Genomic DNA, 27356 nt, shown 5'->3' on the forward strand with positions numbered 1-27356 from the left:
CCAGTTGCATTTTCAGTTGAATTTGGGGAAACCACTTGAAGTCATTGAACTATTTCAATAGCTTTTGTTTGATTTGTTCATTGCAAACAGCTGAAAGTCTGTAAATTTTTTACAATAAGTCTGATTTGCAATAGGGGTTGAATCATTTTGATTGCAACTGTTCTGCAGCCTGTCATTGAGGTAGTCTGTAATCCAGGCCACGAGGTCCTGGTCCACTTGCATCACAGAGAGCTTCTCAGCCAGTCGGCGTGACGGGAGCGTGTTAAAAGCACTTGAGAAGTCCAAGCATATGATTCTCACAGTGCTATGTGGCCTTTCCATGTGTGTGTGTAAGCTCTGTGAAGCAGGTAGGTGACTGCAGCGGATCCAGGCAGTCATGTACCATGGGCGTGTGGTGCTGCAGCTTCTCAAGGGTCTTCATTACATGTGATATGACCCAATGTAAGACTCCTAGTTAGACAACCAAGCTAGCTAAACTAAGTACATGGTACAAAATATTGTCTGCATCCATACACACCATTATATGCTCAAGAAGATCGTTTTTGTTTTTGTTTTGACTGACATACAACAAGAAAAAGTGGTCATAGTGGAGCTCTTTTTGCACTTGAATTTGGTGTGAAAGGCTGAATTTAAGTAATGAATGTTAAACTGCTTAGTAATCAACACTTCTACAATTGTTTTAAGAATAACAACTTACTTAACAACTTAACAGCAAGCTCAAGCTACAGTGAAATGTACTTAATTTGAAAACTTGCTGTCAACTCTGGAAATTTAACATCACTCAATTTGCTGTTTACCTTCATTATTAGGGTGAAAAAGGCCCCGCGGGTCTACCAGGGCCTCCTTTTCCCGGAGTGAGTGGAGGACCCACAACAGTTTATGGACCAAAAGTATGGCTTTTGATATTTTTAGGCTAATTTTATTAATAAACCAGATTTCTATTAATTCACTCATAGCCAGGTTCATTAACTAATAATTCAGACTGTATACTGCTTGTCGTGCATCAATGAATTATTTAAATCTCCAAAATGCACTGCTACTGAAAGGAAGATGAAGCAGTTAACTTTATCTGTTTGTAGGGTGAAAGAGGGGACACTGGAGAAAAGGGTGACAGGGTGAGTGATTTTAAATGCAAAAACATGATGTGAATGTTTTAAAGGTGCATTCTAACATGCTGCACATGTAGGAGATTTGTAATATGAAAAATTGCATTTGTTTACAACATACTTTCATATATATATATATATATATATATATATATATATATATATAAAGATAGAATTGATCCTGTCATGTTATGGTTATGGTAAGGCTTAATCTTTCTGTGTTTGAGCAGTGTTCACCATATCAAGCAGGAATCAAAGGTGAACAAGGACCTCCAGGCCCAGAAGTGAGTTGCCATGTTTCAGCACTGTCTATCTTATGACATGCTTTTTTCTTACAAAGACTCAGGCATGAAAACTTTGAATATAATAATAATAATTCTGGAAAATTCCTATCAAACCTCATCAAATGAAACAAAGAAAGAACAACAACAATCCCAATCATCAAGAACTCAGGAAGCAGAATAGACCATACAAACCCCGTAGGGAATTAATAATACATTTAGATCATTCTTTCAAGACCTATACTCATCACTTACAGATCTGGACACAGAAGACATTAGTAGTTTCTTAAATAATATCAAACTACAAAAATTAACTGAAGAGCAAAGCGATTGAGCCAGAAGAGATCTATAACACCCTTAACAATCTGCCTAAAATAAAGCACCAGGTCCTGACAGTTTTCCAGCTCAGTTCTATAAAACAGTTCTGGACTATTTTGGCACCACTATTGAACAGATCAGTATCCGAAATTAAACAGAATATGACACTATCAACAGAAATGAATACTGCCAATATATCACTTCACCTAAAACCCAACAAAAACCCCACTTTACCCTATAGTTACTCTCCTTTATCACTATCAATACAGACACAAAAATAAAAAGCAAGACCCTAGCTAATAGAATTGAAACAGTTATTCCTTCAATAATCAGCCCAGATCAAACTGGATTCATTAACAACAGACAATAGACTGCGTAGACTCCTCAACCTGTTACATTACACATCACATAAAAATCTAGAATCAGCAATAGTGTCATGTAATCAAGGTGCAGACGGATGCAAGTGTAGTTAAGAGCTTTATAAGAAGAGAGGCAGGCAGACAAATCCAATAGGAAAGGCAAAAACGTGGTCAAAAAACAAGTGAGGGGTCTGGCTAAGGCAAGAATAAAAAAATGCCATGTATTCACATGACATTTTCACCAGACATCAGTATTAAATGAAGAAATCCGCAAATATAAAGAATTCACAACATTAAATCCATAAATGAAGTTATGTGTAATAATGTGGAATGACACAGGAAAAAATGATTGAAAATGCTAAGAAAAAGTAGTTCACCAAGTCAAGGTAAGGCAAGGAACTAGCTGAAATCCCTAAGTAGTTAGAAAGTAATTATACCCCCTATCTGGGCAAATTAATATCAGCTGGGTTTGTACATTCATGATCTATAAAAAAGGCTTTTTGTTACCAAGGTGTCACACAAGAAACATCTCATGATAGGCTCTCCCAAGATTTTCGCAACTTTATTGTTGTGAAACATATTGATGGAATTGGATATAGATGTACAGTATCTCACAAAAGTACCCTCACATTTTTGTCAATATTTGATTATATCTTTTCATGTGACAACACTGAAGAAATGACACTTTGCTACAATGTAAAGTAGTGAGTGTACAGCTTGTGTAACAGTGTAAATTTGCTGCCCCTCAAAATAACTCAACACACAGCCATTAATGTCTAAACCGCTGGCAACAAAAGTGAGTACACCCCTAAGTGAAAATGTCCAAATTGGGCCCAAAGTGTCAATATTTTGTGTGGCCACCATTATTTTCCAGCACTGCCTTAACCCTCTTGGGCATGGAGTTCACCAGAGCTTCACAGGTTACCACTGGAGTCCTCCATGACGACATCATGGAGCTGGTGTATGTTAGAGACCTTGTGCTCCTCCACCTTCCGTTTGAGGATGCCCCACAGATGCTCAATAGGGTTACCTTCACCCTCAGATTCTTTAGCAAGGCAGTGGTCATCTTGGAGGTGTGTTTGGGGTCGTTATCATGCTGGAATACTGCCCTGCGGCCCAGTTTCCAAAGGGAGGGAATCATGCTCTGCTTCAGTATGTCACAGTACATGTTGGCATTCATGGTTCCCTCAGTGAACTGTAACTCCCCAGTGCCGGCAGAACTCATGCAGCCCCAGACCATGACACTCCCACCACCATGCTTGACTGTAGGCAAGACACACTTGTCTTTGTACTCTTCACCTGGTTGCCGCCACACACGCTTGACACCATCTGAACCAAATAAGTTTATCTTGTTCTCATCAGACCACAGGACATGGTTCCAGTAATCCATGTCCTAAATCTGCTTGTCTTCAGCGAACTGTTTGCGGGCTTTCTTGTGCATCATCTTTAGAAGAGGCTTCCTTCGGGGACGACAGCCATGCAGACCAATTTGATGCAGTGTGAGGCGTATGGTCGGAGCACTGACAGGCTGACCCCCCACCCCTTCAACCTCTGCAGCAGTGCTGGCAGCACTCATATGTCTATTTCCCAAAGACAACCTCTGGATATGGTGCTGAGCACGTGCACTCAACTTCTTTGGTCGACCATGGCGAGGCCTGTTCTGAGTGGAACCTGTCCTGTTAAACCGCTGTATGGTCTTGGCCTGCAGCTCAGTGTCAGGGTCTTGTCAATCTTCTTATAGCCTATGCCATCTTTATGTAGAGCAACAATTATTTTTTTCTGATCCTCAGAGAGTTCTTTGCCATGAAGTGCCATGTTGAACTTCCAGTGACCAGTATGAGGGAGTGTGAGAGCAATGACACCAAATTTAACACGCCTGCTCCCCATTCATACCTGAGACCTTGTAACACTAACAAGTCACATGACACTTTGGAGGGAAAATGGCTAATTGGGCCCAATTTGGACATTTTCACTTAGGGTTGTACTCACTTTTGTTGCCAGTGGTTTAGACATTAATGGCTGTGTGTTGAGTTATTTTGAGGGGACAGCAAATTTACACTGTTACACAAGCTGTACAATCACTACTTTACATTGTAGCAAAGTGTCATTTCTTCAGTGTTGTCACATGAAAAAGTATAATCAAATATTGACAAAAATGTGAGGGGTGTACTCACTTTTGTGAGATACTGTATTTCAAAACTTCTGACTCTTCCAGTAAGCACCATTGGGACCATTATCCGCAAATGGAAGCAACATCACTCTGTCATCACAAGATTTCTGACTAGGGAGTCAGAAGAATAGTCAGAAGAATAGCCCAAGAGCCATGGACCACTCAGAAAATGCTCCAGAAACACTTGGAGGCAGCAGGTACCATCGTCACAGAGAAAACAATAGGCCATGCACTGCACTGCTCACGTTTACCCCGCAAGACTCCATTACTATAGAAAAGGCATGTCGAAGCTGGTTTAAAGTTTACTACAACTCATTTGGACAAGCCTATGAAATACTGGGAGAGTGTAGTCTGGTAAAACGAGAGCAAAATCGAACTTTTTGGCTGTTATACTACACACCATGTTTGGAGAAGAAATGGCACTGCACATCATCCTAAAAACACTATACCAACAGTGAAGTTTGGAGGTGGAAGCATCAGCGTGTGGGGCTGTTTTTCATCACATGGTACTGGCAGATTTCATATAATTGGAGGAACGATGAATGGAGCCCTTTATACCAGGAGATTCTGCTGCCATCCACCAGGATGATGAAGATGAGATGTGGATGGACCTTCCAGCAGGACAACGATCCAAAAAATATTCTACAAAAGGAAACTCTCAATTGATTTCAGAGAAAAAAAACTGAACAAGATTTAAAGACAATATGTTTAGAAGAATGGGCCAAACTCACACCTGAATACTGCGACCCATTAATTTCTTCATACAGAAAGCGTCCTGAAGCTGTCATTACAAACAAAGTCTTCTCCACTAGGTATTAAATAAATTTAAGTTAGCGTCTTCAATACTTTTTCCTGTGTCGTTACACTTTATTACACATAAATTTATTTATGGACTTTTATGTTTGGATTTCTTTATATGTGTGGATTTCTTGAGTTAATACCAAAGTCTGGTGAAAACATCATGTGAATAACCTCATTGGAAATATATTTACTGAAAAAAATATTGACGCATCCAATACTTATTTCCCCCACTGTATATAAGTAGTTCAAATGCATATCAAGTAATCCAGTATACAAGTTTGATGGGGTTTTTTTTGTCTTGTTGTTGTTGTTTTTTTTTTTTTGGCTATTAGGGAAAAGTAGGAAAGAATGGAGAAAATGGAGCTAAGGTATAATGCATGTTTTCCATAATCTGTTACCAGATTTTCATGTAAGATAAAATATACCTAAACAAAAGAAGACATATGTTAAATATTTCACAATATTGTTTCTTTCTAAAAGGGGGAAAAAGGTGACCGTGGTACTGATGGCTTTTCTGGGACGAAGGTGATTGCATTTTCTCTTTTACCAGTATGCTATAGGAACAGGTAAATTAATCTTGTTTTGTGCTTTTACATGAAATATGATGTTAGTCTCTTTTTAACAGGGGCAAAAGGGAGAGACAGGACCTCCCGGATATGTAAGAATCCAACCATCTCCTTTTCTATTTATACTATTTATTTTGTTCTGTACATATACAGCATACATAGTATACAGTAAAAAAAAAAAATTGTAAACACCAAGTTGGTAGTTTACAACCAGGCTCAAATTTGATTGAGGGTCTTAATATGCTTATCTCTAAATGCATTTTTTAAAGGGTCATGGTGCACCCGGCCCTAAAGGTGCTTCAGGCTTACCAGGACCGATTGGAGAGAAGGGTAAGTCAGAATGATGAACAGATGCATATAAATTACATTCCTTACTTCTGAACTACACAGTAAAAAATAGTAATTTTGAATTCAATGCCAACATGCTCATTGAACATTATTCATCAAACTTGTGTATGGTCAAATCTGATCGTATAGCAAGCATATGCAAATTCCACCTCAATTTCTTTATTCAGTTATGTCATTTATAAATTTAAAACAATGTACAAATATGGAAATTTGAGTAGTAGGCAATTTAAAAAAAAAAAATTTTTTTACCTATGGCACCATGAAGTCCAGACTTAGATGCAGTGTTATTGGGCAGATGGCTATTACACATTACCACTAAAACACACCGGACACTATGTTAATCATTTTGTCTAAGCTGACCTATTCAAGAAATAACATGAATAAAAACCTGGCCATTCATAGAGCTTACATACAGTTGCTATGATCAGATTAAGCTTGAACTGTGCAGCATACTACCATAACTGCCTATATAGACCAAAAAACCTATAAAAAAAAATTCAAGTAATGTGAAAGACAAACATATTGGAGCATCTTTTCCACTGGTGGAATGTACATTTTATGTACATTCAATACATGTAGTGAAAGTACCCACCTTCAAGTACAATTGCAAGCTACTTTCTGAACAATATTTCATGATGTTTCATGAACTATAAACATAATATGGGATTATTCCAGACTAAGAGCTGGTAATTTTTTACAGGCCCCCCTGGGTATCCTGGAGAGCCTGGTCTCCCAGGTAAGAGAAGTACTTCATGTTAACCCAAATTCCACTGTAAATGCTCAGATAAAATTATGAAAATTCCTCTGCAAAAAGTTTTCTCTGCAAGTTTCTTTAATTCCCTTGCCTGTATCATTAATGTTTTCTGCCTCACACTGTGGTGTCCTTTCCTTTTGTCCTTGGATGGTTGTAGGAAAGAACATTATGGGTACTCCTGGAGAGACAGGCTTTCCTGGAGAGAATGGACAGAAAGGAGACAAAGGTGCTGATGGAGAGTCTCTCAGAGGACCCAAGGGAGCTGATGGACTTCCTGGTCCACCTGGACCCCCAGGGCCATTAAGTAAGTACAGACTGGTGTAGTATGCCTTGGTGTAGGCCAGCAATCTTAGCAAAGAAACTTTTCATTTAAAAAAAAGAAAAGAAAGATTTTATATTACAAAAACTACAACACAATTTTTTTTAAATATTACATTGGTCAAGACTTGGTAAAACAATTTTTATGTTCTGTACACCCCTGCTGTGCCCATTCCTATTGTAATAAGTTTTTGATTGTCTTTTCTTTTTTTTTTCTTCTTTTTTTTTTTTTTGCAGATGAGGACTGTGAAGTTAGTACTGGAGAACCAGGCCCTCCTGGACCTCCTGGCTTACAAGGAGAGGTGGGACAGAAAGGTGAGAAACAATGTATTCATGCATCTCAATTCATTTGATTTAAGAAACTTAAAAAATAGATTTTAACCACAGTGAAAATCTACTGAAAAGATTTTGTTCCTGGAATAAACTGATACCACAAAAGTTCTAAAATCTAAGGATTTTACAAATGTGGAAGTTATATTTGTTTCCACAACTATTAAATATCTTAAATTACTTATTATTTTCTGTGAATTCCTATGTGTAGCATAATTAATGATATTTTTAGTGTATTCTAAAACTATGTACTTAATTACCCTATATTTTTGGTCTTACTGTAAATTATACAACAGATAGTTCTGGTCCACCAATTTGATTGGACAAGCAGCGTTCCAAGTGTGTTGATATTTAATATAACAGCACTGGTACATTTCACTGTTTGTATCTCTCTGCCTGTCTGTGTTCATTACATAAAATTCCAAATCTAGTAATTGTTCATTACATTCAAACAATTACTACACTTCCTACAGGCTGTCAGTCAGTCTGTTTGCTGGATGGAAACACACAGTGCTCTGTCTGAAGCATATGAAGCTGATTGGTCACTTGCTCTCAAATCACAGCTTGTTGTAAAGCTTTGTATGAAAAGCAGGGCGAATGCCACAGGTTGAATCACAGACATGTTGATATTGCTTAATTATGTATATTTTTGGAATAACCGATAATTGATTGTTTTTAGCTGACCTTTTAAAATCTGTTTTGCTTTCTGTTTTAGGTGACAGAGGAGACACTTGCACACAATGCTCTGCTAGTGGACCTCCAGGTTTACCTGGTAGTCAGGGGCCAAAAGGAAATCAAGGTAGTGTGACTTTATATGTTGACAGTTTAGACAATGAATGAAAATCCTCACCAGATTTCAGTTATTTCTTTTTAGATGTCTTACTTTTGAATCATGTGAAATATCTGTAATATCTTGGTGTTTTACTAAAACATTTATGGCATTTGGCAGACCCTCTTATCCAGAGCAACTTACATTTATCTTATTTATACAATTGAGGATTAAGGGCATTGCTCAAGGGCCCAAGTGCTTGGCAGTGCTGGGATTTTGAACTCATGACCTTCCAAACAGAAATCTGTTCTTAACCACTATTAATATGAAAGGGGTCAGAGTATTGTAATGTTGCTATACTTAAACTTTATTCACTTATACTCTCATAAGTGAATTTAATATAAGACAAAGACAACCTGAATAAACACAAATTACTGGCTAATTCAAATGTTCTTGTAGTTAGGGTGAGAATAGTGCTGAAATCAGGCAACCCTCCCCATGAGTTTAACAGAAAAATCCAAAGCCAGAAATAAAGAATATTCCACCTACTGTTCATATCTGTATTCATATTAGTTTAGGGCACATTGTCTGTTTAATATGAATAATGTATTTATATTCTGTTATCTTTTTTTCTTTTTTATTTAGGTTTCCCTGGACAAATGGGTAGTAAAGGACAAAAGGGTCAGCCTGGCCCTTCTGGAGCACCTGGATTTCCGGTGGGTGATGAAAAACACATTTTTATATGTGATTCTGGATTTTTTTTATTCATTGTGCTACTATAGCTATAACCAAACAAGCAAACTGTAGTCATTAGCTGGTTTATCTGGCCAGCAAGGTTCTGAAATGAATCAATTTAACCATTCATTCATGTTGCTTTGTATACAGAATATTTTAACAGTGGCTCAAACAATTTAATTGAAATTTAAGAATTTAAATTGGAAAGAATTAGCAGTTTTGGTACTTGGAACAGGAAACATAAGCAGCTGCCTATGACACGATTTAGAGGTGGATGCCATTTTTGCATGACAAACCTTCAATTGTGTGTTGGAAGGATACTGCCAGTTCCAGAAGCACTACTTGCACCCTTTTTTACCACATAACAGAGCATCCATACACCAGCATAATTTGAGACTGGACCTCCAGGCAAAGCTGATTTTCCTAGTGGACATATTCAAACTGGACTGTGCTATTAGTACCTAGGGAACCAAATGTGCTGAAGCCAGCACTGGGGGCTGGTGCATTTAACAATTTTGCGTTTAACAACTATATACAACATCGTATATAAAACTTTGCCTTGTCTTTGAACTGCAGGGGAATGATGGTGTCCAAGGTTTGATTGGTGCTCCTGGGGCAAGGGGTGAACCAGGTGACATCTATATAGCCCCAGAGCTGAAAGGAGAAAAGGGCTCACCTGGGTTTCCTGGCAGTAGGGGATTACCAGGCATAGATGGAATTCCTGGGAAAGATGGACGTCCAGGTTTACCAGGAATTAAAGGAGAGCCAGTAAGTACAAATAGCTTTTGTATATTAAAAAATTACTACCGAACATTATATGAGCTTGAGGTTTAATCACATAATTTTGGTTGCATCTACTGTAGCTTCTTAAAGCTTATCAGATCAAAGAATATGTGTATATCAAATCAAAGTATATCTATATATGTAATCTACAAACCATACTATTTCAAAGGCTAGAGAGGGTATTAAAGGTGACCGTGGCCAGGATGGAGATCCTGGGATAATAGGACCCACTGGTGAGAGAGGACCCCCAGGTCTTCCTGGATTTGGCCGGCCTGGAGAGCCTGGAGAAAAGGGCAGTCAGGGAGCTCCTGGTGCTCCAGGAAAGCCAGGAATACCAGGCCAGTACTTCAAACTGTACACATGTCATTGAATGTATTCAATTGTCATGTCAACCTACAGTTGCAATCAAAATGATTCAACTCTCATTGCGAATCAGGTTTATTGTCAAAATTTACAGACTTTCAGCTGTTTGCAATGAATAAATCAAGCAAAAGCAATTGAAATAGTTCAACACAACGAATGCTTCAAGTGGTTTCCCCAAATTCAACTGAAAATACAACTTATAATGACTTCTCCACTTTCAAAATTATTCAACCCCTTCATGGTAAGCATCTTTAGTACTTAGTAGAGCAAACTTTTGCTGTTATGACCTGCTGTAAATGAGATGCATAGCTTCTGGCAGCATTTCTGAGGAATATTAGCGCATTCCTCATGAGCAATGGCCTCCAGTTCAGTAATCTTGTTAATTTTACATGCTGCAACCACTTTCTTCAAATCTCATCAGAGATTTTTGATGGGGTTCAAATCAGGTGACAGTGATGGCCCTGTAGAATCTTCCAGGACTTCTTCTGCAATCAAGCCTTGGTGGAATTTGAAGTATACTGGGGATCATTGTCCTGTTAGAAGGGCCAATGATGCCCAAGCTTCAGCTTCCTCACAGACGGCATGACGTTTTCTCCTAGGATTTCCTGATACTTCAATGAATCCATGTTGCCTTCCACACGCTGCAGGTTTCCAGTGCCAGAGGATGCAAAGCAGCCCCAGAGCATCACTGAGCCACCACCATTCTTGACTGTGGACTGTCATTCTTCTTCCTCCACACATACCGCTGATCCATCATGCTGAAAAGTTCCAGTTTTGTTTCACAGAACAGAATCCCAAAACTTCTGTGGCTTTTTTATATGATTTTGAACCAACTTTTCTTGTGCTTTTGGGTCAGTAGTGGTTTACGTCTCAGAGTTCTGCCATGGAAGCATTCTGCGTTTAGTATGTGCCTTACTGTGCTCACTGAAACCTCAGTGCCTGTTGCCACCAAGTCTTGCTGCAGGTCTTTTCCAGTCCCTCGAGGGTTTTTCACAACCTGCCTTCTCAGAAATCTGGTTGCAGCCATTGATAGCTTCCTTTTTCTGCCCGACCAGGTATTTCATTTATTTCTGCCCCTAGCCAGTTCAGCTATTTCATGTGTTAAGCTCAAGCACACCTGGTGCAACTAATGAACCCTTGATTAATTGCATCAGGTGTGCTTGAGACAACACCTGTTTTGAATATTTGTGCTGTTTTGAGGGATTCTATTTAGGGGGTTGAATAATTTTGAAACTGGAGAAATCATTATAAGTTACAGTTTCAGTTGAATTTGGGGAAACCACTTGAAGCATTCGTTGTGTTGAACTATTTTGATTGCTTTTATTTAATTGTTCATTGCAAAAAGCTGAAAGTCTATAAATTTTGACAATAAACCTGATTTGCAATGGGGGTGGAATAATTTTGATTGCAACTGTACTTTTTTTTGTTGTTGTTTAAAAATTAATTACACCAGTATCCCATTCTTATAACAGGATCTAAAGGTGAACCTGGAAAAGGTGTAAGTACACCAGGACCTCCAGGTCCACCAGGACCTCGTGGTGAGACAGGATTGCATGGCCTTCAAGGTAACTTAATACGTAGCTTTTAGCAATATGATCAATTATCTCACTGATCCAAAATGGCAAATTACAGTAAATAACTATACTTATATTTGCTCAAATAGATTTGGGTACATAGTTTTGTTTTAATCGTAATAGTTTTTCAATGCTGTAAATTCTATTGCATTTAATTGCAATATTCTATTCTATTGCAATAAATTTTATTGCATTCTATTTCATTTCTTCTTAAGGTGAAAGGGGTCCTGCTGGAGATCAAGGATGGCCAGGATTACCAGGTGAAAAAGGTGACCCTGGTTTTCCAGGAATCGGATTACCAGGTCCACCAGGTCCAAAAGGTAAATTATAGTTTAGTTGTAATAAAAAAGTGCAGCTTTAAATCTAACATTATTATTAATAAACTACATTCATAATGCTAACATTATTTTTTAGAAATGTATTTCTGTCTCTTTTTGTTTAGGTCACTCTGGTTTACCAGGTGCACCAGGATTCCCTGGAGACCCTGGCAATCCAGGCCAGGACGGTTCTCCTGGACTCCCAGGAACACCTGGACAAAAAGTATGATTGTGACAAAAATATTGATTTTGAAAGCATGTCAAATTGTTTGTGCAGACTAAGTTGCTCTCGTTTGAATTAACTGCTGTTATTATCATAAAGGGTGAACCTGGCATTGGCCTCAGAGGACCCAAGGGCTCTGTAGGAAAGCCAGGAGTGCAAGGGTTTCAAGGTGAAAAGGGTAATTTAGGAATGCCTGGAGTCCCTGGAACCGAAGGACAACCTGGACCACCTGGTCCTCAGGGTGTAAAAGGTACAAGAAGTTGGTATCATTAGTGTCTTAGTCAGAGACTCATCATTAGATACTACTTACAACATTAAAAGAAAGTCAAATGGAACCAAAATATCTGTGATTTACCTTAATCTATCACTTCCAGGTGACCCTGGCCCTCCTGGATTCCCAGGTTTGTCAGGACCACCTGGACCCCCAGGACACGGTGAGCCTGGACTACCTGGACCGATGGGACCCCCTGGGGAACCTGGTCCCTTAGGTAAGTTTCTCCTTAAGTAGCAATATCTAAACTGTATATGATTGATAATACACATTTTATACATTAATACACAAAAACACTGATGACGCCTATATTTCTATGATGTTACAGGTCGAATTGGGTCAAAGGGAGAGAAAGGTCCGCAAGGTTTTCCTGGTCCTGCAATGCCTGGTCCTCAAGGTGAGAAAGGCACCCCTGGTTTACCTGGATCACCAGGGCCTAAGGGGTTGTCAGGGGAACCAGGAAGTCCAGGTAAAGATGGATTCCCTGGGGAGAGAGGTGAGTGCTGCGTGATGCTCTGTACATTTCTGTAATAATCTCTTTATGAATATTCTGCTGTAAAAATTGGAAATTATTAAGCTTATTCCACTGTTGAATATATTTATTTCTAGGTCACAAGGGAGATATTGGAATAATGGGAATTCCAGGGTCACCTGGACACCAGGGTCAGGCAGGAGCCCCTGGAGCCATTGGACCAAGAGGTGAAATACTTACTAGGCATCTTACCTAGGTGTCTTACTAGGACAGGGACTAACATATTCAGACAGCCTTTTACTGATTCCTCAGCTGAATAATTTGCACAAAATTTAGCAAATTAAATTAAGTAGTTTTTTTATTGGTTGTGCTATACTTAATATGATATTGACATTGGTAGGTGACCCTGGTCTGACTGGGCCTAGGGGAGAGTTTGGTGAACCGGGCCCTAAAGGAGAGAGAGGAGATCCTGGTATTCAAGGACCAGCTGGTAATATGACTGAAGTGGAAATGGAGCATATGAAAGGAGAGAAGGGAGACATCGGAGACAGAGGTACTGTAGGAGACTTGAATATCAACAATGAAGTCCTAGTGCTATGCTGCATCAGTACATATAAGTACATATGTAATTGGCAAGTAAATGAAACACATCATATCCATTTCTAGGGGATCCAGGCCCTACAGGACAGAAGGGGATTTCTGGAGCACCTGGAGATCCTGGAATGCGTGGAAAGGATGGAATGCCTGGTACACCAGGAAAGTCAGGTAAAGTTCATGTCAGCAATATGTTAATATGCTCACCACAAGTGTGCAAGAAAATTATGTGACATTTTTAATATGTCTTCTGCTTAGGTGAGAAAGGTGATCCAGGACTTCCCGGACAACCAGGACCAGATGGACAGCCTGGATTAAAAGGCAGCATGGGAGAAATGGGATTGCCAGGTACAAATGAAGAAGCGCAATGCATAGTACCAAATATGGTAACTGGTGCAATGAATGTGCTATATTTTAGCACTCTATAAGGCATAAACATGGTAATTTTACTGTACTGAGTAATTGTTTGATCAGTGAGTTATGATCTGGCTTTATCATCTTGGTCAGTAAGACATGTAAAACAACCAATTCAAGTCAATGGCTTCAATTGAACAGTGGAATAGTGCAGAATTTAGTAAGGTTGTCACTATCAGTTATTTTAATAATTGATTAGTTGACCATTTCCTTAATAATCGAGAAGTCAATATATTATGGCACTTTAAAACCTACTTGTATAGACAATTGTTAACATTGGTGTTTTTTTTCTGGATAAATGCTACATACAAATGCTACATAAATATACTAAATTTTACCCTAAAATTCTGAATTTTTTATGAAAATATATTCCACACAATTACTGGATTTTTCTAATGTGAAATGTATATTCATTTTTTCCCTGAACAAGCATACTACTCTGTAACATTACTGTTTCTAACAAAAAGTTACTATAAGGAAGATAAATAAATTAAAAATATCAAATTCAAAATCTCAGTTTAAAATAACGTTATTAAATAATTAGACTTGTTTTTGCTTAGATTTTTATAGTAATTAGATTTGTTATTGCTAATGTAACAAAAACTATTAATGAAAACTGAGTGTAAGCTTTTATTATTATTATTACTATTATTATTATTATTATTATTATTATTATTATAAGAAGAAGAAGAAGAATATAATAACATATGTTTGTTATTGTCAGAGGTGGTTAAGAAAAGAAAGAAGGTACTAGAGAGAATTAAGGCATGGTCATGAAAAAAAAAGTTATCACAGGACTGAAAATAAGAGAACTAACACAAAAAGAGGGAAACTCTGTCTGTCTGTATGTGTGTATATATGGCATCTCCTTTTCCTTTTATTGCATTGTAGCAGTGCCTACCCAATCCATAGCCAATCCACCTAGTGGAGTGGAGGTAGAGGACATGCCTCTGAGCATGGAGATTCCTGATTTGAAAGTACACAAAACACACCAAACCATTCCTTAAACCAAAAAAAAAAAACCTCAAGTAAAAATCAAAGTTCTCATAGAAACATCTACTTGAGAAAGAAAGTATCTAATTAAACTATTACTTAATAGTAAACTATTACTATTACCTATTTAATAAATGTAATTCTGAGTATTTGCTATGAAACAAGATCTTGGTGGCCACTGAATATCTTTAAACTATCCCAATCTGGCAATCCCATTAACTGTTTTGTCCCTTGCTTCTCCCCCTAGCATGGGGCAGCAGGATTCCTTCCCCAATGGACCTCTGTTAGTGCTTGTTGCAGTTACATTTTTGACAACTAGGTGTAATAATAACTCCCTGGAAGCTAAGTGGGTGGGGAACCCCACAATTGCACAACATCTAGAAAGGCAAGCAAATCAAAGGAATATCTGTCAAATAGCAACATTAAAAAAAAAAAAGTTAGTCACTCTAAAGAGGTAATTACCATTTCAGTGGAATTCAAAATGTATTGAATTGTGAATGAGGTCTATGAAGATGAACACTTTTTTAAATGGCTGACATATATGGCGGGGTGCTGCCCCACATGCCCCTATGGACAAGCCACCACTAGTAGTGACCTGTTGTTATGTGGGTTTGCAGGAGAATCTGGGCCAAAAGGCAGTAAAGGTATTGCTGGGCAGCCTGGTCATCAGGGGTTTAAGGGTGATCCAGGAGGAAAAGGTGAAAAGGGAGTGGCAGGTCTGCCAGGCATAGGAATTCCTGGCATCCCTGGTGAGAAGGTACATATTTATGTGCAGACATGGGGTGTTGGTCAAATGCATTACTTTTTAAAAGTTTTCAGAAAAGAAAGTCTTATTTAAAAATTATATGAAAAGTGGGAGTTCAGACCATTCTTTGTGATGTTTGTGTTGTGTACACCTTGTATCCTATACATATAGGGTGAAATGGGCCCACCTGGTTTCCCTGGGGATGCTGGACAAAAGGGAGTGAAAGGTGCATTGGGAATCCCCGGTATACCTGGAACATCAGGGTCAAAAGGAGACATAGGCCCGATTGGTTACCCAGGCAAGTTCTATTTCTCTCTAATGTCTCACGTGCTAGTTAATATACTGTAGCTTAAAATAGATTGCTTGTGGCATAGTGGTGCAGTGGGTAGAATTCCCAGCTGCCTCACACCCAGAGATTCCCTGGTTCAAGTCAGATCAATGTTTTGCAAGCTTCCTATGTGCCAGTGTGGGATTCACAGATTAGTTATACAAAAAAATTGCCTCTAAACCCAATGTTCCTGGAGTAGGCTCCAGATCCACCACAACCTAGGATAAAGCAGTTCCTGAAAATGAATGCTAACAATCCTGCCTTGGTCTTTTTTCTCTGCTTTCTGTCTTAAAAATAGACTATTTTATTATTCCCATGTGATCCTCCAGCCAAACACACATCACTTTGCACAATGAACCATACCATAACCTATCAGTAATGTCATCCATTGACACTCCTCAATATAGATCAAGATGGTGGTATAGTGTTGGTCACACCATGACGTTATGATAACAAAGCACGATACTGTAGATGACCAATCAATGAGTATCTTCAAACCAATACCTAAAAAAAAAGCACTGTTGTACAAGATTTGGCAACTTAAATCCTAATGGTATGCCAACATTTATAAGGGGAAAGTTACACATATTCAGAGTCAGGTTACGCAGCTGCTTGAGTTGCTTTTCTCTGTGCACCATTCAGACTTTGCAAGTCACCTATTTGTGGTTCACATCCCCAGGCGGTTGCCAGATTTTTGAGTAGAAGTTCAAGAGATGGAGTTTTTAAATAATGTCTAGACCACTGGCTTTAAACATAAGCATGCCTTTAAGTCCCAAAAATCAGGGATAGAAAATGTGGTCTGAAAAAGGAAATATAATTTTTTTGCCAAATGTAATTTGATTATATGAATTCAAAATGAAAAATTAAAAAACTAATATGAATTAGAAGATGACAAGCATTCAAATAAACATTTACTAGGAATATAGTATATTGTCAATATTTTGCCACATGAATAGTCCATGTTGTATTATCACATTAATCACAAACAATTTGGTTTAATTTAACAATATAATGATATGGTGCAAGAAAAATGGGCTTAGGTCCATGGTCAGAAACAAGTCTAAGCAGGACATACTTCTGTTTTAGGCAAACTCCATTCTGTGTTCATGACTATCATGTAACTTCTGAATAGTGCTTAAGTCTGTAGTTATGTCTGAGGTCTGACTATCGATATGTACCATTCCTGTTTTAATTCTTCATTATGTACACTTAATTCAACATTGAATATGGCCCATTGAATGTACATTGCTGACTTTCATCAAATGCAAATATTTTTGCTTTCTGAACAGGTAGCCCTGGGGTACCAGGTGAAAAAGGAGTCCCTGGGTTACCTGGATTACCAGGGCAGCCTGGTCTTGAAGGACGGCCAGGTGGGTAAAAAGACCTTCTAACCATGGATAAATGAATAATAATGTTAAGTTGAAATGTTAAGCTTCTATTTGTACACTGCAACACTTACTTTATCGTGCAGTTATTTTGTTCATTATTCCAATGTATGTCTTTTCTGAGATTATGAAGGAAATAACACACTTTCCAAGAACAATTTTCTCCAGTTCTACAGACACAAAAATATATAATCCTGTTGAAACTTTTCTATGTCCAGGTGAACCTGGTCTGCAGGGTCCCCCAGGGCCACATGGACAGAAAGGAGAGTCAGGAACAGATGGAGTCCCTGGAGCCATTGGAGAGAGGGGTGAACCAGGTCGGTGAATAAACATTATTTTGACAAAGAAAACTGTAGTGGATATCTTGGAAATGGATAAATAACCATGCGATAGTTATGGAGTCTTGCATGCAAATGCAAATAAAGATGTGAGCATAACTATGTATATGAATGTTATACATAGACATATTGCAGCGATAGAAATTATGCTTAAAGAATTAGCTGCAAGATTAGTCTGTAAACTTTAAAGTAAACAGGCATGTATGTGTGTGTGTGTGTGTGTGTGTATATATATATATATATATACACACACACACTGAAAAGAAATGTGTTGATTGTATGTAGGACTGCAACTAACGATTTTGATAATTGATTAATCTGTCAATTATTTCTTCGATTAATAGATTTGTTGGATTAAAAGACCTATTTTTATTTTCTGTATTTTTTTTTTTTTCTTAAAAACCCCCCATGTTATTTCACATTCTGCCCAATGTTGTCCTTCAAACTGTCACATAATTGAATTAGGATGGATGCAATTGCAGGTTAAGACCTTTAATGAAGATTATAATATCCAGAGGGCAAGGCAAAAGACAAAGACAGGCAGTGGTAAGGTGATCAGGCAAACAGGCTAGAGCAGTAAAGGCAGAAATCAAGCTCAAAGGAGTAAACAAAGTCATTTGGGAACAGGTGTCTCTGATTAGTCCTCAGGAGAAGGTGACATGTCTTTGAGTAGTTTTGGGAGTTGTAGTCGTTGACCATGTTTGTAGTTTGTCATGCATTCTGGGAAATGGAGTCATGAGTTTGCATGACAAGACACAAACACTGTGCAAATTGAAGGCTATGAAAAAGGTATTAAATGTATCTATGTGGGCTATGCTATACATTGTGCAAAGGATTTAAAAATATATTAACATATTTTGACAACAAAAAAAAACAACTGATTGTCCACAAACTTTAAAGCAGAAATTAAATCACGATATTAAAAATGCTAAAAAAGAAAAACAAAAGCACAAAGTAAGTGTAAGAGGTTGAATGTTCTGCAGTAACACACATTCATGCATTTGAACACAGTAACATATTACTTTAGTCCGTAAATGTATGATACTTCTTACATTTATATACATTTTTTTTTAAAAATAACATGCTTAATTACATGTTATAACCCCATTACAGTTACTGCTCTCATAAAAACACAATTACTTTTGTTTCCAAATATAGCATCAAACAACATATTTGATCAAAAGGAATATTTTAGTCAGAGTTACTGAGCTTCCTTTCAATTGCACGCTGTTTGATTGATGCGTGGACTCACGCTTATCGAGTGAACTTTAACAGAGACTCACTCGCTGTCAGGACGAGCCGTTATGTAAAATGGAAGTACTGGTGTGAATTTCTAACATTTACACATAAGGATATAAACATAAAAATGTCATTTCTGCACTGAAGAAAACATGTCTAGAACACATTAAACATCACACGCATCTGTCGCAACATCTGACACGACAAGCCACGTTAATACACTTACAAGTTTGTTTGAAGTGCTTAATATTAACATTCTCATGTTTTGGAAAAACTGGATCGTGCACTTTTCCCGCAGCACTCTGTGACATCCGCTGTTTCTCAGATGTGTTTTATTCATAGAAATGCGTTTTTCACCATTGTGAAGTGACGTCACTGACAGGGGGTTATCCACAGTGACGTCACAGACCCAACTAATCCATAATGAAATTCATTGTCGATTACTTTAATTAATTATCGATTGTTATCGATTTTATAGATTAGTTGTTGCAGCATTAATTGTGTGATTTTTCTTCTTTAGGTTTACCTGGTAGAGGCTTTCCTGGAACCCCTGGGCAGGCAGGCACAAAAGGTCAGCTTCTGATCCACCCAAATTAATTGACATATGACATAATTTGTAAATTAAATTTGCATCATCTTGCATATATTCTATTCATAAAGTTTTTGCCTTTTTGTACACAAATGGAAAATACAGCGGTATTACAGTAACACATTAGGTTCCCCCTTCCAGTGAAGTTTAGGGGTTTCTTCATGCTGCTATTTATTATAACGTGGAGTAAAAAAACTCCATGGTTCAAAGCTCTTTTGGCACTCAGTACCTTTCAGATAGAACACCCATTAAAATTGGAAACTGCTTGTAGCCAAATCATCCAAATCTGTTACTATTACAACCATTTATAGCCTAAGAAAATTCAGCAAATACGACATACATTGGCAGCAAAAGGTCTCAGAATTAAGATATTGAGCTGTGCTTGCTTTTTCACCCGAAAACTCCTCTTCCATCCTTAGGTGAAAAAGGCAACCAAGGTCCCCCTGGCATGTCTGGAAGCCCTGGTGTTCCTGGAAGCAAAGGAGAGAAAGGCTTGCCAGGATATGTAGGTAGTCAGGGTCGACCTGGTGAAAGAGGACTACCCGGACCATCAATGGAGGGGCCTAAAGGGGATAAAGGAGTTCAGGGAGAGCCTGGAGAGCCAGGTAAACCTCTTCTGCTATAATATGGCTTATAGACACTGTTATAGTGAGTAGTGTATAGTGTACAATATAGTAGATGAATTAAATCTGGTGGATAGTGTAATTTATTGGTTTTTCCATATCACAATTATAGGGCAGACTGGTGCTCCAGGTCCAGCAGGTGTTCCAGGTAGTTCTGGTGCTAAAGGAGAGAAAGGAGATAAAGGTTTCCCAGGCACACAGGGTATTCAGGGTTTGAAAGGCGATAAAGGCCTCACTGGTCAAACTGTAAGTTAAACTGAGTGCAAAAGGAATAGAAGACAAGATCAAGAAGATCAACGACATATTTCATAATTGTGTTTTACATGTGATTCAGGGTGAACCTGGCGTTCCAGGCTATAAAGGACTAAAGGGTGAAATGGGAGCTCCGGGCCTTCCTGGCTTCCAAGGTGAGAGCCATATTGAAAGTCGAATTAGACATGTATAATAACAAATAACTAATGTGTACAGTATATTGTTACATGTTGTATATGGCAATTCTGCAATAGAAAACAGAAGGGAAAATAGACTGCACATATTCTGCTGTGTTTTGTGCTGGACAATGACGGTACAGTGGAATTTAGCAGTTCAGACAAGCAGAAAAATTGGCATGCATATTAAAAATATATATATATATATATATATATATATATATATATATATATATATATATATATATACTTAAGGAAATGTCTCCACTTTCAAGCTGTTGGATTCTCGTGTGCATGACTGTTCTTTCTTGTTGCTCATTTTGTATCAGTTGTGCCATTATGTATTGCTAATTAGAAATAAACTGTATATGATTGCATTGCAACATGCTTTTCTCAGGATTAAAGGGTGAGGCTGGACTGACTGGTTTCAAAGGAGAGCTTGGTGACAGAGGATTTCCAGGCGCTAAAGGTGTGTGGAATAATATTATTTTAATCTGTGAATACTTTTGGGTTACTACTGAATGATGTAAGTACATACACTAGTATGTACACATTTGGCAGTTAACATTTTTTTCAAGTCGGTCTTCTAAATAATTTCTTTCATGACATCTAATATTCCAGGTAATGACGGCCCTCCTGGACCTCCTGGAATCAATACCTTTATAAAAGGAGACATTGGTTTGCCAGGACCAGTGGGTCCCCAAGGTTTACCAGGGTTGCCAGGGTATCCTGGACCAAAAGGACAGCAAGGTAAATGATCTTGATCTATGCAAACAGTACTTCACTAAACCATATTGTATATTACTTACTTATGAGGTGTGTATCTGTCTTTTGACCTCTCAGTCTCCCTTTCTCTCATTCTCTTACCTATTCAGGATTGATTGGTATGCAGGGTATTAAAGGAGAGGATGGGGCACCAGGATACAATGGGTTTCCTGGAGCTAAAGGAGAACCTGGGCATACTGGACCTTCTGGTATAATGAGCTTGCATCCTCATATAATTTGGCAATTTTGTGCAATTTTTTCACACTCTCCCACTTTCCTTTGCATTTTGCTCTGCTTACTTTAGGACCCAGAGGATATCCAGGCCCCCCAGGTCCTGATGGTGTCCCAGGTCATGTTGGTCCTCCTGGACCCTCCTCTATGGACCATGGCTTCCTAGTGACTCGGCACAGTCAATCCATTGAAGTGCCCCTGTGTCCACAAGGCACCACTCCAATCTATGATGGGTACTCTCTCCTGTATGTGCAGGGAAATGAGCGATCTCATGGCCAAGACCTGGGTCAGTGTTGCACATACATTCCCACTGTGAATGAAGCAAATTGGGGACCTGCCAAATAAATATGAAACTAAATAATTTGATATTTTTCCAAATGAATAATCAGTTGCTTGTTTTTCTTCACAGGTACGGCTGGTAGCTGCTTGAGGAAGTTCAGCCCCATGCCATTCCTCTTCTGCAACATCAACAATGTGTGTAACTTTGCCTCTCGTAATGACTATTCCTACTGGCTCACATCTCCTGAGCCCATGCCTATGAGCATGGCTCCTATCACTGGCGAAAGCATCAAACCTTTCATCAGCAGGTCAGTGTGTTTGTGTGTCCATGTTGGAGAGTGTGCAACTGAATGTCTTGGTGTATCTAGCTGTAGTGGTGTGTGTGTGTGTTTCCTGTAATAGATGTGCAGTATGTGAGGCTCCTGCCATGGTGATTGCTGTGCACAGTCAGACTGTAGCCATCCCACCCTGTCCTCAAGGCTGGTTATCTCTGTGGATTGGTTATTCCTTTGTCATGGTGAGAGAAAACAGCAAACAATGTGTCAATTTTGGATTATGAATTTATACATGTTGTAATTGAGCTCTGAACAACCAAGTGCTGATCGATGTGCCATGCTTTCTGTCTCTGTTTCAGCACACCAGTGCAGGGGCTGAGGGCTCTGGTCAGGCTCTGGCCTCTCCTGGCTCCTGTCTGGAGGAGTTCCGCTCGGCTCCCTTCATCGAGTGTCATGGCCGTGGCACCTGCAACTACTATGCTAACTCCTACAGCTTCTGGTTGGCCACCATCGAGGATAGTGAGATGTTTAGGTAGATATTAGTAAATTCTAATATTCTTCCACTCTTAATATATGCATATAGTAGCGGCTGTGGCTCAGATGGTAGAGCGGGTTGTCCACTAATCGTAGGGTTGGCGGTTTGAGTCCTGGCCTACATGACTCCTCATGCCAAATAGTCCTTGGGCAAGACACTGAACCCCAAGTTGCTCCTGATGGCAAGCTTGCACCTTGCATGGCAGTGAATGGGTGATTGAGAACCAGTGTGAAGCGCTTTGTTTGAACCACTAAGGTTAAAAAAGCACAATATAAGTGCAGACCATTTACCATTTCCATATGCAGGAAAGGAAAGCTCTCTACTTTCAGCTCTTTAATTTGGTTTTCCATAATTGTGTAGAACCACGTCCTTCTTTATGGATGCAATTTATTCCAGAATAGATCCATATTTGGCCCTAATATCTTAAGTAAGTCAGAATTGTTATTATAATTAAACCTCTGGGAATTCAGGATGAAAACAAATGTATTTTTTCAGTCACTAGAGGGTAGCAGAACACTTGTTTATGCAAATATTCCATCTGTAGAGGTCTTGGAACAGAAACATTTTGTTTGCCTGGTACCTGCACTTCCGTGGTTCAGTGCTTACATCAAATGACTTAGGTTATTAAAGCCCTTCCTGAAGTAACTCATGATGCAATACAATGTGATTATCATAATGAAATTTAAACACTGGTAGTGTTTATGTGGACATCATGAGAGAAGAGTGTCATTGTGGGCTAAACGCATGAATTCATCCAAAGTAATTGTCTCAAAACTTTGGAACCCCTTGGAATGTATGTTGTGTTTTGACAACAGCTATTACATCAACTCATGTCAAACACATTGATCAACTATCAATCATTAAGTACCATTGTATGTATGTTTGTAAACTTCCACCTGATGGTTATACCTTCATGCCAACAAGGTTTGGTATATACAGTGAGCACTGTATATACCTCACTGAAGAGGGAAAGATCCAGACCTTTAGATGACACTGAAAAGATGACTGTTGTGGTTGAATACATCAAACTTAATATAGGTTTAAAAGGATGAATAGTTGGGATCCAAATCATGGCAGACCAGGACAGGCTTGAAAAGGACCAACATCTTTTAATATGTAATTTCAGTCTGGTCAGTCTGTCATGGATAATGATCTATAGTCATTTTCTGCTTACTGGGTATGTTGTCATGAGAACTCTAAGAAATTCTGACACTTATTTGCTATCTCTTACTTGGAAAATGTGTATATCAGAGTGACTTCCTCCAAAACTGGCACATTTCTAATTGTCTCCCAATATAATCTAATATTATCTAGATTATAATCTAATATTAGCTATCTGTCTGGCTGCATTGCTGTGTTTTTAGATCATTCAAGCTTAAATTCCCTTGATTAATTTCCATATCTCTTTGCAGCAAACCTGTCCCCACCACACTAAAGGCTGGGAATCTGCGAACTCACATCAGTAGATGTCAAGTGTGCATGAAGAGGACTTAACCTGGTCACACTCCTTCTGCATTTGGCTTTTAGTTTCCAGTTTTACATAAGAAAAACAGCATGGTGCTACGTCAGAGAGAGAAAGGAGATGGACTTAGAAAATGTTCTTTCAGACATAAGAATGCTGATCGAAACGAAATAAGAAGGTCCAGAGTGATGGGACCCCAAAACCTGGTGCTTCTGCTCCATATAGAACACTACATTAATATCCTCATTGTCTTTCCTAAATAAATGACACCTGTTTGCAATTGCACTGAATACATCCATTAGTAAACAGGCTGCCATTTTGAAAAGTCTTCTGAATCATGTTTTAATGAATACAGCTATTCTCTTGGTTCAAATGCTAAGTACTGTTTTGCCCAGTTTACTTAACAGCACTAAAAATAAGTATCCTGTTATCCCATTTTTCCGCTCAGTTTTCCATTATCATATACTAACCTTCACAGATTTGGGTTTTCTTTCTAGTAATACACCATAAGTTATGCCTGTCCTTTATGTAATCTGGCAGCCAGGATGTACTTTGAGCTCTGTTGTAAATATACAGCTTTCGTTAATAATTAACATCTTGTCAGCATAATCTCTTCAGGTAAATGCATTTAATTTTGTCAGTTATTTATGAAAGCTATAAGAGTATAATGAGACCAAGGGCACATTTTGTATATGGCCATTTCCACTTTATTGACCAAGTCACAATATAATCAGCAATTTGGTTAAGGCACATAATGGTGAATTGTACAGGGTGTCTCAAAAGTCTCCACACTTAGGGGACCATGTACCTTTGTCAGTGGATGTTCGTGGATGTCCACGTCTCGGTTGGTCCGTAACACTTCCAGTCTTTTTGGATTCGTGAAGAAGTTTGGCAGCAGTGTCCTGTGAGATGTGCTCGCCATGTTTCCTGTTTAAGTCCATCGCAACCTTGCGACAGCTTCCCGATCCAGCCATGAGAATGAATTCAATATGTTTTTCTCTTGTCAAAGACATTCTTAAAGGCTATCTGGAACAAAAATCATGTAAAAAAAAAAGACATTTTGCTAAAATGTGTTAATTTCCCCTATTTATGGAGACTTTTGGGACACCATGTAGTATTTAGCACTATATGCTTTAGTAGGCATATATCTGTGTATAGCTTTGAAGTGTGTGATTATTATTTCAGTGCCAGGGAGTGCAGTGGGGGAATACATGTTTACCTCGACAAGTAATATCAGCAAATACAAACAGTGTGCACTGTGTGTGTATGTTTGTGTGTGTGTGTGCACATTTTGCCATCCCTCAGTAATCATCCCTCCCTATTTAGAGGACATTTTCACAATTTATCTGATAAGCTCTCAGTCATACACATAGCAGTGTATCTCAGTGGTGTGAGTCCGTTGAAGACACCTAGTATCTTGAGCAATTGTGACTAGGTGCATTTTTAAAGCCAGCTTTAAGAGTTATGCTATGCAGGTGATATCAATAAAAACTGACTAAAGTTGCCATGTTCCTTTCATCTATTTGAAACACTAATACAGCTTGGCATGTGTTATCCGTAAATGACCCAAACATTTTGTTTGCTCATGCTGTTCAGGAGACTAGATTGTTTATCTTGCTAGACTCCGTATGTCTCAAATTACTTTTTGCTGTCTTACGTGGTTATTGAATGCTAGACCAAAGAATATGCACATATGCACATACCTAGTTTTACACTGAATATACTTGACTTGACAAGTATTATATTTTTCATGATCCCCTATAAATTCCACAAGGAATACTGTATATTCAGTTAAAACTATGCCACTGTTTCAGCCAAAGCTGACCATCTTATATACATGTATTCTAAATTTCTTTTTAATGAATTTGAGGTTGTCAATCCTTAAAATTACAAGAGTGTTTCCTCTAGCGTTTCCTCATTAGTTTTAAAAGGATTTACTCAAGAGTGCCATTACAATGTTTGTCCTGGTTTATCTCACACCAACTGATTGTATTCTTTCATGTAATTTCATTGATCCCACTTACAAGATGTTGTGGGGTTTTTTTTTCTTTTTTCTGTGCTGGTGTTGTCTTACCTGTGAATGTTCAGTTGCAGTATGAAAAGCACTTGCTCACCATTTTGATTCATGGAAGAATGCAGAGATGGATGGGATTTTCAAACACAGCTTCTTTTTCTCCCCAAATTAGTTCACTTTGTTTCTTTCTGTGTTCTGTATTGAAAACATACAATAAATCAGTTCGTCTATTTGCGCTGTCTATTATTTTCAGAAAGGCAATTTACAACATGATATGTCAGTAAAATATAGATCATATATTGGATGTTGAGTTAGGATGACAAAGCAGTGGGAAGTGTGAGAGGTTGGGACGACTAAGGGAGGTTGGGATTTGGTGAGTAAATCTGGATAAAGAATGACGAAGTCTTACAACCTTGATCAGAAGTTGTAGGTGCTATCATAATTGTAAGGTCCCCTTTAGAGGCTCTATTTCACCATAGGCTTACAAAAAAGACCACGTACTATACTGTATGTGGGCTGACTGGTGTAGTATGGTACTTGGATGATGTCAGTGTATTTGCAGAGATGAAACCAGAGCTGGGAAAGAAACTTTGAAAAGTCATTGAAAGTCTCAAAGAAAGAGGACTCGAACTGAACACATGACAAATGCATGTTTGGTGTACAACAAGTAGAAGTCTTGGGTCACTCAGTCACAGCTGAAGGAATCAAACCAGATCCTCATAACATACTGTCAGTTTCCAGAGTCCAGAGCAGAAAATGTAGGACAGTTGAGAGAAGTACAGATGACTTTTAAGTCTTATTTGCTACACAACACTACAGTACATAAAATAATAATAGTGCATTGTGTATTCTGTCTCAAAACATACTGGGGAAATAAACTTGTATGTTAACACCAGTGCTACCTCATAAAATCTCATTCTGAGCAGAAAACTGCTTACCAGTCAACCATGTCAATGCTTCATTAGAGAAATTATTGAAGTATAAAAAATGAGCTGTATAGAAGTTTCACCTTGAGCCTGTTTTCTATTTGATTGCTGCTGTTTAATTGAAAGCAGGCAATACTAATAAAAAGCCTAATCATGCAACACGACTTTGCAGGATTTCTATAAAAGAGAAAATGTTCTAGAATAAAAGATTCCTAATTTTGCACAACACTTTTGTTGTTTATGGCTATGTTTTATGTTATGCTATGTTTAATTTTTTTTCAATGTTGAAATACTAGTTGACACACTTCCATTTTTGCATTTTGTTCTATAGGGGA

At 38.3% G+C, this 27356-nt stretch overlaps 1 protein-coding gene across 1 annotated transcript in view; it reads left to right on the plus strand.

Annotated features, from left to right (window-relative positions):
* Positions 1-26325, plus strand: part of col4a1 (collagen, type IV, alpha 1) — a 51357-nt gene extending 25032 nt beyond the window's left edge. The window contains exons 13-52 of the mRNA XM_053680901.1: positions 810-890; positions 1080-1115; positions 1337-1390; positions 5368-5403; positions 5516-5560; positions 5661-5693; positions 5871-5931; positions 6650-6685; positions 6861-7007; positions 7259-7336; positions 8067-8150; positions 8766-8836; positions 9432-9623; positions 9808-9976; positions 11474-11566; positions 11791-11895; positions 12018-12115; positions 12215-12365; positions 12490-12603; positions 12715-12882; positions 12996-13085; positions 13259-13411; positions 13525-13623; positions 13711-13800; positions 15477-15616; positions 15776-15906; positions 17226-17302; positions 17536-17634; positions 19415-19465; positions 19903-20088; positions 20219-20352; positions 20441-20513; positions 20932-21003; positions 21156-21284; positions 21410-21508; positions 21604-21816; positions 21940-22117; positions 22212-22326; positions 22444-22616; positions 24032-26325. Of these exons, the coding sequence (XP_053536876.1) occupies positions 810-890; positions 1080-1115; positions 1337-1390; positions 5368-5403; positions 5516-5560; positions 5661-5693; positions 5871-5931; positions 6650-6685; positions 6861-7007; positions 7259-7336; positions 8067-8150; positions 8766-8836; positions 9432-9623; positions 9808-9976; positions 11474-11566; positions 11791-11895; positions 12018-12115; positions 12215-12365; positions 12490-12603; positions 12715-12882; positions 12996-13085; positions 13259-13411; positions 13525-13623; positions 13711-13800; positions 15477-15616; positions 15776-15906; positions 17226-17302; positions 17536-17634; positions 19415-19465; positions 19903-20088; positions 20219-20352; positions 20441-20513; positions 20932-21003; positions 21156-21284; positions 21410-21508; positions 21604-21816; positions 21940-22117; positions 22212-22326; positions 22444-22616; positions 24032-24113 (4236 nt within the window). The 3' untranslated portion in view covers positions 24114-26325. The remainder of the gene's footprint in view (positions 1-809; positions 891-1079; positions 1116-1336; positions 1391-5367; positions 5404-5515; positions 5561-5660; positions 5694-5870; positions 5932-6649; positions 6686-6860; positions 7008-7258; positions 7337-8066; positions 8151-8765; positions 8837-9431; positions 9624-9807; positions 9977-11473; positions 11567-11790; positions 11896-12017; positions 12116-12214; positions 12366-12489; positions 12604-12714; positions 12883-12995; positions 13086-13258; positions 13412-13524; positions 13624-13710; positions 13801-15476; positions 15617-15775; positions 15907-17225; positions 17303-17535; positions 17635-19414; positions 19466-19902; positions 20089-20218; positions 20353-20440; positions 20514-20931; positions 21004-21155; positions 21285-21409; positions 21509-21603; positions 21817-21939; positions 22118-22211; positions 22327-22443; positions 22617-24031) is intronic.
* The last annotated feature ends 1031 nt before the right edge of the window (positions 26326-27356 follow it).

The sequence above is a fragment of the Ictalurus punctatus genome, chromosome 6, assembly GCF_001660625.3.
Source record: "Ictalurus punctatus breed USDA103 chromosome 6, Coco_2.0, whole genome shotgun sequence".
Taxonomy (NCBI): domain Eukaryota; kingdom Metazoa; phylum Chordata; class Actinopteri; order Siluriformes; family Ictaluridae; genus Ictalurus; species Ictalurus punctatus.